This window comes from Mastomys coucha, unplaced genomic scaffold (genome assembly GCF_008632895.1).
Source record: "Mastomys coucha isolate ucsf_1 unplaced genomic scaffold, UCSF_Mcou_1 pScaffold22, whole genome shotgun sequence".
In the NCBI taxonomy this organism is placed as follows: Eukaryota; Metazoa; Chordata; class Mammalia; order Rodentia; family Muridae; genus Mastomys; species Mastomys coucha.
In genome coordinates, this window is record NW_022196905.1 from 249,353,897 (window position 1) to 249,366,116 (window position 12,220).

Here is a 12,220-nt window from a genome sequence, read left to right on the forward strand (position 1 = left end):
AGAAGAGCAGCCAGTGCTCTTAACCAATAAACTATTTCTCTAGCCACAAATATTAAAAACAAACAGAAAAATTGTGTGTGCACATATGGATGTCAGACAACTTCTGAGATTCCATTTTTTTCCTTCTTTTTTTTTAAAGATTTATTTATTATTATAAATGAATTCACTATAGCTGTCTTCAGGCCACCAGAGGAGGGTGTCAGATTTCATTATGGGTGATTGTGAGCCACCATGTGGTTGCTGGGATTTGAACTCACAACCTTCAGAAGAGCAGTTGGTGCTCTTACCAGCTGAGCCATCTCACCAGCCCCCATTTTCTTTTTCTACTATGTGGGTCCCAAGGACTGAACTCAAGATGATGGCGAGGTTTGGAGGTAGGTACTTAACCATCTTGTTAGCCCATGCTTCTCTTCTTTAAATGTAAAAATAACTTTATTTTATAAATGTTTTATCTGCATGTGTGTATGTTATGTGTACCATGTGTGTGCCTGATGCCCAAGGAGGTCAGATGTTGGATCTCTTGGAACTAGAGTTACTAGGCTGTGAGCTGCCATGTGGGTTCTGGGAATTGAACCCAGGTTCTCTGGAAGAACACCCAGTGTTTTTTTGTTTGTTTGTTTGTTGTTGTTGTTTTGTTTTGTTTTGGGGACAGGCTTTTTCTGTGTAGCCCTAGCTGTCCTGGAACTCACTCTGTAGACCAGGCTGGCCTCGAACTCAGTAATCTGCCTGCCTCTGCCTCCCAAGTGCTGCGATTAAAGGCGTTCAACAATACTGCCCAGTACACCCAGTGTTCTTAGTCACTAAGCAATCTCTCTAGCCTGTCTTTATCTGAAAGGCTAGTTCTACTGTGGGGGAATATATATATATATATATATGCTGGCAGATTTTTTTTTAAAAATTGTGTATTGCAGGTATGAGAAAAGAGCTCCCTGCTTACATGGACTTCAGGACAGTTTTCAGGAGTTGGTTCTCTCCTTCTGCCATGTGGGTCCTGGGGATTCCACTCAGGTGGTCAGGTTTGGCAGCAAGCTAGTTTACCTGCTGAGCCACCTTGCAAGTGCAGTTTGTTCAAGTCTTAAAAATGTCTTCATTGGTTTTCAGTTAACCATCATCTCCCTTTTCTGGCTAGTGCCCTCTAAATCCTGAGAACAAATGCCAAATGCCTCTGAGGACTGAAGTTGCCCTGCACTCTACCTGAGAAATCCCTATCCACAGAGCTCGAGGGTGGGTCCTGGGCATTGTGTTCCCGACAGGGCCAGACAGCCTTTGTTTGGGGCTCTAGTATCCTCTGTAAGGCAGAGCAGGGCTGGGCACTCAACTACAACTTCCTTACGCTATATACCCAGATAAGCAGCCACAACCTTACTGAGACCCCCTCACAAACTTACGGAGAGCAGAATCCTCACACACAGGGCTGATGCTGACAAGGTTCTGGGCAAGGGAGTTCCTGAAGTGAAGACACACAGGCCCTCAAGTCTCAGCCTTTCCTCAGCCCCTCGTCCCCAGTGACAGCTGCCGACCTGAAGAGGAGCAGGTCCGAGGAGAGGCTCTGGGCCTAGCTATGGCTTCGTCTTTCCTCACCACACAACCATCAAGTGACACAGACACCATTGCTTCAAGAGTTCCTTGCTACCAGAGGGAACTTAGGCTGTTAACATTGAATACCTAGATGCGCTGAGGAGAACCGGAGGGTCATAGGTAAGGACCCAGGAAGGGCATGCAGGGACCATTGCTGGCTAAGGCAGTGAAGAGAGGGGCTTGATGAAGTTAATGGCAAAGGCTGAGCAGGGCACCACTGTAGGGCCAAGCTAGCCATGTGTGGGATACCCAGAAGAGGTGGTACGCCTGTGCCCTCTCCAGGACAGAGCCTTACATACATGGGAAGAATGAGTTCAGGAAAAGTAGCCCCACTCATGAAACCCACTATGCACCTCCAAACTTGCCACAGCTCCCTGTAAAGAGGATGCAGGTTCCCCTTCCAAATCCTGCAGTCTCACTTGCTGGGCCCCAACAAGCCAGGATCTGAGGACCCCATTGGCAAGGCCTGCGTGTAGAAGTTGGCTCACACCTCTATAAACCTGCAAGGGTAAGAGATTCCTCCTGCTTATTACAGAGAATATTCAACAAGTACAAACCTGCAAACTCTTTATTAAATTCTCCCATTTCATCTGTACAGAAAAAAAATGCACATTATGTTCAGAATCTCAGTAACATCTCAAAATTACACAGCATGAACATGTAAAAACAAGGAACTGCAGGGAATTTATACATAGAAAGGAAATTCATTTACAAAAGAGGTTTGTTAATTGTACTTTTCTTTCAAAAAACAAAAACGAAAAGCAATAACAGGTTAGAGGCCCAAGATCCTGCACAGCATGCTGTGCGTTCTGCCTTCCGCCACAACTGACCTGCTTGCTGGAGGAGCTGTCAGGAAGCCCTTGCTCTGCTACCACTGTGCTGCCAAGTGATCTGGGACCTGTTCCAGCAAAGGACCTCATGCTCTGAGGTTCTCATGTTAGTGTGGGTTGGGAAAGGTGAACCTGCGACATAGAGACACGAGGAAGATCTCCATTGCCTGGTGCTCAGGGCCCAGGTGGACGGTAAAGATGTCAGAGGAGACCCCTGTCAGGATCCTGCTACCACAGGATCCTGACAGACAACTGTACTTTTGTGTTCTGGGTGACAAGCAGCCCCTAAGCCCCCACAGCAGTCTCACTGTCTGCTCAGGGGAGTGTATCACCCTGAGATTTAATCTTGGTTGCTTACAACTTACTGTTGTCTGAGGTCTGGGTAGCAAGAAGTGAAATTTGGCTTTAGACTAAGTTACCATAAACAGGTGATCCTGGCCCTCCTTAGTGGAGAGGCCAGGCAGAAGTGTAGCTGGACAGATGGTAAACCAAAGCTACCTGGAGGGAAGGGGAGTCCAGGTACAGCCCCTTGGGAACCGAAGCCAAGTGGAACAGAGATGGGTCAGGAGATCTGGACCCTGAAGGTCATACTCTTCAGAACTACTAAGTGTGCCCAAAGAGCAAAAACTCAAGAGGGCATTCTGAGCTGTGTGAGTTTTCAAACTCACAAGATGAAACACAAACTTCTAAGAAGCATGTAATTCAAAAAGCCACCACCTTCTTTTGGTTCTCTGGCTCTGCGTTAGGCTGCAGGTTGCCAGCCTGGGCAGGTTGACTACTGAGATACTGAACCAGGGCCAAGTGGAAAAAAGCTTGTTTTGTTTTGGGGCAGAGAAGAAAGAATGGAAGGGAGGTTTCTTTCCAGAAAGTCCAGAAACGGTACCATAGCCTCTAAGGGAGGCTGGGGGTTCTGGAAGTCACACTGATACACAAGAGTGAATGCTCTCTAGGAAGGCTGAGGGCACTAATCACACAACTCCACCCTAGTCCTAGTGTCTGATAACCAGGGCTATCTTCCATCAGTTGATTTCAGGAAACAGGAAGACATAGAAAGTTGGATAGTAACTTTCTGCCAAGTCATCTGGGATAGTGGACTGCATGCTCCTATCTAAGAACAGGAGGGGGCAGCAATGGTACCTGTACTGAACTCTGTTATCACCTGATCACTAAATGCCACTTCATCAGTGGCTCTGGAGTACTCTTACCTACTAAGGATACATGGCTCAGCAAGTGGGCTTGATCCACAGAACCAGGACTGGAAATGGTGGCCAGAAGTTCTCTGGGAATGCAGAGGGTTAAGGCTTTCCCAGGGTCAGATTGCTAAGATACCCCCGACACCAGTAGCAACAGTCAAGTCCAGGGACTGGGTAAAAGAAGTGTCTTGCTCCTAGAGTCCCTTCACTGGGAGAAGCCCCATCAGAAAATAAGTTTAGTTTGTCTGGTTCTTGGCTCACTACCAGATTTCTGACCTCCTAGTCCAGAGGCCTTGGCCCTGGCCCAGGCCCCAGATTTTTGAAATAGGAAAGGGAAGTGTACCACCAATGGTCCCCAAGACACTGGTATGAGCTGGCAAAGCTAGACCAGTGACTTAGCAGTGCCTGAAGCCTTGGCCTACACCCTCCTAACCTTCTACTCTTAGGCAATGAAGGCAGGACAGTGAAGGGAAAGGCTCAGACTTTGGCTCGCACTGCAGGTCAGGGTTCTTGACTAGTTCACACCTATCTAATTTATACCCATGATTGACATATGAGGGCACAGCGCCCACTCCACTAAGCCCAATGAGCTACAGAACAGATAGCACTGGGCCCCCTAGAAAAACCTGCTTAAAACCAGGCCTAGGACCATCAAGTCATAAGAACTACTCCAAGGAACATGGTCACTTCCTTGTACTAAGCAATTCAAGACACTAGTAGCTAGTTTTTCTATCCTGACCATTTCTAATGGCAAATATTTTAAGAATCAAACTCACCAAACCTCCAAATCTTCTGGTGGATTCCTCAGTGCAGAGACAGAAGTGCTAAGACATGTATCATAAGAGTGCTGAGCACATATCAGACAGGAGGCTACAGAGACCAGAGCTATGATTCTACCCAAGTCTAATGGTGAGCATCAATGTGACACAGACACTCATGGGGGAGGGAAGGGCCTTTGGATTGGCTCAGCCAGTTAGCAGTGGAGAGGGATGCTTACAGAGCAGGGGTTTTAAGTCTCATCAAACTCAAGAATCCTAGGACAGCCGCTGAGAATCAGGAAGACTAAAAGCAGTATGTAGGGCCTAGGCAGCTGAGCAAGCAGTCCCCTGGTGACTTCTATTCCCTATGGAGGGGATATACAGCTCGCCCTGGAACTCACTGCCACCAGAAAAGGCAGCAGAAAAGAAAACCACAGTATTCAAATGAATGTCAGTCAGGTCAGACACGGAGTGATTTGGAGCAACTGACACAGCCTGCACAGAACACATCTCAGGAAGACACACTGCTCTGGTGCAGCAGCATCTGTAGGTGCACATGGGAGGCAGGAGCAGGGAGGGCACCGCAGAGGGCCTGGGTCTGAGTGGACAGTTTTAGGCACATGATTTATAATACTCTGTGGACATCTAACAGGTTAATAAAATATATATTATATAAATATATCTCCTACTGTACATGCCACCCTCTGTACAGCCACTGTGGACACCACGGCCCAACTCGCCAAGGGGGAACTGCAGTGCCTGGGCTCCTCCCTCCTATGCTCCAGCCCTGTCATCTTCACACTGCAGGAGTAAGGGCAGATGGCTGGGGATCCTGCTCCTGTAAAGCTCAGATTATGGAAGGCTGTCAAATCAGCAAAATGTAACATTGAGCCAGTGCCTACTGGAGTGGGTACACGCAGCAAATGAACGGAAAGGGGGGGAAAAGAATGAAGAAAATCCTCCATCTTTTAATGCAATCACTTTCCACATCTTTTCATTTAGAGGCACAAAGGAGCTTGTCAGGGAAGTCTGTCTGGCAGGCACAGAAAGTCGGGCTTCAATGCCAGTCACACACCCGAGACCACGCTAAATCTTCTGAAGCTATCACTTCTGGCCTATACCGTTGCTCAGAAAACTAAGTGAAGCGAGTCCTACACCTGTTTCTTCCTGCCCTGCCACCCCCACCCTCATCTTAGAAGCCCCACACCTCAACTTAGTAACTACTTCCTGTGGAGGTAGAGAACTTCCAGGGAACCCCATACTTAGCAGGGTTCATAAAGATGAGGCAGCTGATACCTGGGCCCCTGCTGGCTGTGCACTCCGGCCTGCTTCAGACTTTGCTCCTTCCCTAGTCCACTTGCCATTGCCCCAGGGAGGCTCACGTCTGCACTAAAATGCCTGTTGCTATAGGACAGTGAGTAGCAATGGCTCGTCTGGGGTAGAGGGCAGAAGGCATCACACTGCAGTAGAAGCAAACAGGCCCTGAAGCAGGCTGCTTAGTGTCCCCACTACTTGCTTAAGTCCCTGCCTTGATGTGGCCCAAAGCTGCTTCCAGGAGAGGAAACAGACATTTCAATGGTCAGGCACCGGATATGCATCTCTCCTCCAAGTCCTGCTGACACCTGGTGCATTTACAGGAAAATAATCCTACTGCTCAAGTCAAGACTGAAGGAGATGTTCTACTATATACACTTTTTCCTTTTTAAAATTTTTTTTGTCTTTTGTTTTTTTGTTTTAAAAAAAATTGAGTTGCAGGTCAGGTGAGTCGGTTCTGGAAGTACCATCAGTTCTGTTGGTATGACAGAATTGTCTACAGGCAGGTAAACCTTCGCCAACAAAAGCTACCACCAAAGCAGCCAGCTGCCGACGCTGCAAGGGCAGCTGGGAGGAGGAGGACACCGAGGACATGGCCAAGTCTGGATGGGAAGATGCAGTGGGCACCTGATGCTGCTCTACTGTGGGTGTCGGTGCCACCGTTAGAGGGCGAAGTGAGAGGGTACACTATACAGGACGGCTGTACACGCGGGCCTGGGCAGGTGGCTCCCTTGGTGGTCAGGTGGCTCTACCTGTCCTTCAGCTCTCGTGTCACTCTCTTAGTGATCCGTCCACACATCAGGCCAATCAGGAACAATATGCAGATGCTCCCACTGATCACAGACAGGATGTAGTTCTTTGAGGGGGATGTCATCACTTGCATGGCAAGATCAGAGAAGCCATCTGCTGGGGCCACCTGAAAGGAGATAGCAAGCAATATGACCCTCTGAGAGTAAGCTGGATAGGTGGTAGGGCTATGTCTAACTTGTCCCTTGGGTTCCTAGTTCAATTATCTTTTTTTTTTTAAATTAGAAATCTTTTTAACTTTAAAAAATATTTTGGTTTTTGAGATGGAGTCTCTTTATGTAGTTCTGGCTGCCTGGAATGTAGCCCAGGCTGGTCTTTAACTCAGAGGTCTACCTGCTTCTGACTCCCAAGTGCTAGGATTAATGACAGGCAGCATAATACGTGGCCTTTTTTTTTTTTTTTAAATTATTACTGCTATTCTTGTTCTGTGCATGTGCTTGTGTGTGTAAGATGTGAGTATGTGGGTACACACATGCCATGATGACATATGTAGGTCAGAGGACCATGCTATGGAGTCAGTTTACTCTGCCTCTAGCTCCAGGGATTAGCCTCTGGTCGTCAGGTTTTTTATACACTCAGCCATCATGTACATCCTAATTCATATCTTTTAGTTCATGGAGAGAGGGAAAGGAAATCAACACAGTTATCACACGCTTTCTGGATCATAAACTGCAGGTTTTCCTGCACAAACTGAAATAGAGTAAGACACCAAGATGTCATTCTCAAGTGCTGTTGACGGACTAGCAGCTCCTGGTGCTATGGACAGGACTCTGAAAAGCTGAGACCATGTTTTATGTTTTTCTTTGTTTTTTTCTCTTGTGGATATAAAGTGTCATTTTGACATTCTTATTGTTAGTCAGGCTTGCCTCAAACTTGTGATACACTTGCTTCAACCTGCAAGCACTGGGATTACAGGCATGCACCACAGCTCTGGTTGGTCTCTATCAAGTTTCTTATTTTGACTTTACTCATTAACTACCACATTGTAAGTATTTCCACATCAAAAACATTGTATAGTCATCACTTAGAATAACAGTGTATGCTTTACCACACACCAATCTTGGACATTTATAGTTTAAATGTTTATATTCTCAATTCACACTGCCTCCACCAATGAGTCAGTGCAGTACCTTGTATGGTAGAACCAGGATCGAAGGTTTCCTAAGTGCACACAAAACTGTTCTTTTGTGTATCACCCCAGGAAGCATGGTCAAGAGAGACCTGAGTGGCTTCTGTGTTCATGATACACACACACACACACACACACACACACACACACACACACACAGGCGTGCGCGCGCACGCACGTGTGTATATGTGAATGTGTGTGTATATATATGTATGTATGTACATATATGTGTATATGTACGTATGTATGTATGTCTATGTATATGAGCAGCATACGGAGGGGTGTGATTAATGAGATTTGCTAGCATAGAACAAACAGTAAATGACTCTGAGTCACTTAGCCACAGCCTGAGGAACTCAAAGGAGAAGATGACAACATGAAAAGATGACTTAGTGTCTGCTGTTCCACCTAACCTGGGGCTTCACACGTGTCTCCTTTCTTTGAAGAGGAGTGAAGAGATGGCTGACAGTCATGATAAATGATAACCTTTCACTATTGGAGTCTGTGAATCTGAGACAATGCTTTGTAGTCTTAGTCTGCTGTGAGGGAGATGGTATTTCAAGGTTCATAAACAGCCCAGAAATATTATTTGGAAACATTAATTTTATTTTTCGTTTGAGACAGTCTCTCTCTACATAGGCCTGGCAGACCTGGAACTCAGAGATTGGTCTGTACACCACCACACCTGGCTTGATTTTTGGAATATACCTACTGGTCAATCTAGCCAAGATAACATCAATGACAGATGCCAAAGAGATAAAACTGGCAGAAGAGGTTGACGTGTCAGAAGCTCTCTTGTTCTTTACCTTGGCTGCGTAACTCCACATTTCAATCCGGTCATTCAGGCGCTTTTTGCACTCTGGCTGCAACCTCACTCGCTTATCTTCCAAGGCCTCCATCAGGCAGGACATCTCTGTGGACACAATGAGTAAGAAGTTTGCAACTGCACAGAAATAATTCTGTAAAATCTGGGAGGAAGTTCCCAAGAGAACTTTAGGACTAACAGAACCAAACTCTTTCTAAAAACCTTTACCAAGATCCCAGTAGTAAGCAGTGTCTGCTGCTCAAGGTCTCTTAATACTCCTATGTTTGTTGCGTGTCCCAGGCTGACAAACAGGCTGTGTGTCCCCTGGTTTCTGGATGCTGAGACGCTGCCTTTTATGGCCCCAGGGATGCTCAGTGTGGGAAAGAGGGGATGATGGTGATTGAACTTCTTTTTGAAGAAAGAGTCTCACCATGTAGCTCTGGCTTTCCAGGAATTCTCTATATAGACCAGGCTAGCCTTGAACTCAAAGAGATCTGTCCCTCTCTGCCTCTAAGTGCTGGAATTAAAGGTGTGCACCACTATGCCTAGCTATACCTGAATTATTGATTCTCTAATAAATAACTCAAATGTATTTTTTCATGAATTCTCTGGCTTTGGTCAGTTCAAACCTGCCCAAGTGTTCCCAAACTCATGGCCACCAAAGCCTAGCTTTACCATCAAGCAGACATACGGAGATGCTGTGCTATGACTGGGTAATAGCCACAGCAAAGTTAGCTGCAACTGGTAACTCCAAGTAGCTTTTGTTCCGCCAAGAAAGTTCAGACAGGGACAGACTGAACAAATATTACTCACGACGCCCGCGGCCGGGGGTGATGGCTGCACAGTGGTGTTTAATGTCCAAGGCACATGCTGTGTGAAGAACTGGGTCCACAAAGATGTCTGCTTTGCTTTCCTTCAACATGTTTAACACTTCCTGAAAAGGGAAGTTCATTGTGGAGAGAGCTTTGTAGAAGAAATGTATCCAATCGTCTATAGAACATGCAAACAAACAAGCCAAAGAGTGAAGGTGAAGGAGAAACTATTCTGGGATAGGAGAGTGGTAATATGACTCAATGTGCACAGAATGTAGACTTTTGGCATCTAATTTAATTTGCTAACTACCTCTGAGGAATCCAGGATAGTATGCAGACTGGATGATGAGGGAGGGTTCTTGGCGCTCTGGCATGCCACATTATTTTAAAGTATGTATATGTTAGTATTTTATTGATATAATAGTTATTCTATTACTTTTGAAAACCTGAACAATGTGGAACTAAAATATTAGATTGAGAATTTTAATATACAGCCTGTAAGTTTAACTTTTGAGTTCTATTTTTCAATCAATAGGCTGGAGACATGGCTCAGTGACTAAAAGCACTTGCTGCTCTTCTAGAGGACCTGAGTTTGGTTCCTAGCACCTACAACATCCAATACTTCTGGCTTCCTTGGGCACCAGGGACTTATGTGCACATATGCACATGCACATTAACACATACACATAACTTTAAAAAAGACTTAACTACTCAATCAAATAAGGGTACATTTTATAAAGGCTGTGTTAAATGTGTTTGAGTCTACATTTTGAAGAAAGATAGGAGCTGGCTGAAAACCAAATTCAAGCTGGCTGTGGTGGCGTAAGTCTTTAGTCCCAGCACTTGGGAGGCTGAGGCAGGTGAATCTCTGAGTTTGAGGCCAGCCTGTTCTAAAGAGTGCATTCCAAGTCAGCCAGGGATACACAGAGAAACCCTTGTCTCATAAAAAAACCAAAAAAGTATTTATATATAAAATATAAGCCTTCCTACACAGCATTCTATGCTGTTATCTCTTTTCAAACCATAATGTGGTCCTTGACCATTACTCTATGTCTCTCTTCCAATAAATAATGTAAGAGAATCAAAAGGAAAAGAGAAAAGGCGGCAGGTGAGGTACAATGAAGGTGTGGCTACCTTTTTACACAGCTCAGTCTTGATCTTGAGCAGGTTGACTTTCAGGCACTCCTCCACTTGGCCTGTTTGCTCCTGGGCTGCTGCTTCTTCAGCACATAGATTGGCAATCTACTCAGGAAACAAGAAAACAGGGCTATCTTAATGAGAAATAACTGGCTTCCAGAGAAGACCAATGCTGTCCAACCAGCCTTGAAAACATGGTGCCTGTTGCTGACTCTGAATGGGCCTGCTTTCTCAGGGACAGCTGAGAGACAATGCCACTTTCTTTAGAAACCTGGGCCTCTAAATATAACAATGTTGGTTCTCCCAAACACGTGCCCAAGGTTCAGCTTAACAGCTTCCTAGTAGACTGTGCCCCTCTCCACACCTGCACTTGATGCCAGACGCCCAAGTTCTGTTCTCCTTTCAAAGTCCACTGTCAATTCTGAAAACGAGTCACATTTTCCTCTGTGACAGGAGGAAGGTCAGCTTGACATGTGTTACATGTGACATGAAACCACGGACTTCTCAAACATGATCTTCAGAAAAGAGAGTAAACCATTTTCTTTAGATAGCTTTAAGAGCAATCTAGACAGGGCTCCTCAGGTGGCTTTTTCTAGCTGAATAGACCAATAATTTCCAAGGACAGGCACTTAGAGGCATTAGGAGAGCACTCTTATTTTTCTGGCATGTCTTAAGGGGTTATGAATGGCTATCCAAAATAATCAGGAAGGGTCACAGTACATGTAAAAGAAATTATACAAGAATATCCTTATTCAATAGTAGAGCACGGAAGCAGTAGTACTGTAGTTTAACAAGCTAATGCCAGGTCTGGTTCAGTGATAGGTAGAACCTGGAAGTCTTACCTACGAGGCAGGCCTGTAAGTAACCCCGTGTTAGAAAAAAAGTACAGTATAGAACTTTCTCCTGTCACTTCTTTGGGGAAGCCCTCATTTGCACACATAGCCTACCTCATCTGAGCAGTGCAGCTGGAGCTGAGGGTCCAGGCGATAATCTAGAGCAGACTCCTGGATGATGATACGGATCTGGTCCTCACAGTCTGAAGATAGGCGCTAGAGATGACAAAGGGAGACCAACTCAGCACACCTGAGAGCATCAGATTTTTATCCGAGCCCTCACACCCCAGCTTGGGGAAGGCATAAAAACGACAACAGGAGTGTGCTAGTGATGTCCATGGAGAAAATGTGCATCAGCGACTGGAGAGATAGCTCAGAGGTTAAGAGCACTGACTGCTCTTCCAGAGGTCCTGAGTTCCATTCCCAGCAAGCACATGGTGGCTCACAACCATTTGTAATGGGATCTGATGCCCTCTTCTGGTGTGTTTGAAGACAGCTTCAGTGTACTCATCATACATATAAAATAAATAAATAGAATCTTTAAAAAAAAAAAAAGGAAAGAAAATGTACATCAATACAGCTCTATAGAGCCTGGCCAGCATACCTGGTCAGCATATCTCAGCTTGAGGCATGAAATAACTTGGCCTTCTAGCTCTGAATCATCCTTGGCCTTGGTCAGGATACCATGACAGAATTTAGGAATGTCAGCTTTACAGGCCTTCCTTAGCACGGGATTTAAGCGGTAATCTATAGAGTAAAAATATGTCAGTATATGATAAAATGATAAAACCTGTAAATTTTCACAAATTTTTGGAAATTCATCTTTCAAAGAGGGCAGACTAGTTGGGGTACAATTAGCTGGGGTGCATATTAGCAAAGAGGGTGGTGGTGGTGCAAGCCTTTAATCCCAGCACTCCGGAGGAAGAGAAAATAGGATCTGTGAGTCTGAGCTAGTCTGGTCCACAGTGTGAGTTTCAAGACAGCCAGAGTTACAGAGAAACCTTTTCTCAGAAAAACAAAAGAG

At 45.5% G+C, this 12,220-nt stretch overlaps 1 protein-coding gene across 1 annotated transcript in view; it reads right to left on the minus strand.

Annotated features, from left to right (window-relative positions):
* Positions 1-2,128: 2,128 nt before the first annotated feature.
* Glg1 (golgi glycoprotein 1) overlaps positions 2,129-12,220 on the minus strand; it is a 104,620-nt gene continuing 94,528 nt past the window's right edge. Inside the window, exons 21-26 of the mRNA XM_031341453.1 lie at positions 11,801-11,943; positions 11,311-11,412; positions 10,361-10,468; positions 9,228-9,348; positions 8,416-8,522; positions 2,129-6,589 (exon numbers count right to left, since the gene is read on the minus strand). Coding sequence (XP_031197313.1) covers positions 6,422-6,589; positions 8,416-8,522; positions 9,228-9,348; positions 10,361-10,468; positions 11,311-11,412; positions 11,801-11,943 — 749 coding nt within the window. The 3' untranslated portion in view covers positions 2,129-6,421. The remainder of the gene's footprint in view (positions 6,590-8,415; positions 8,523-9,227; positions 9,349-10,360; positions 10,469-11,310; positions 11,413-11,800; positions 11,944-12,220) is intronic.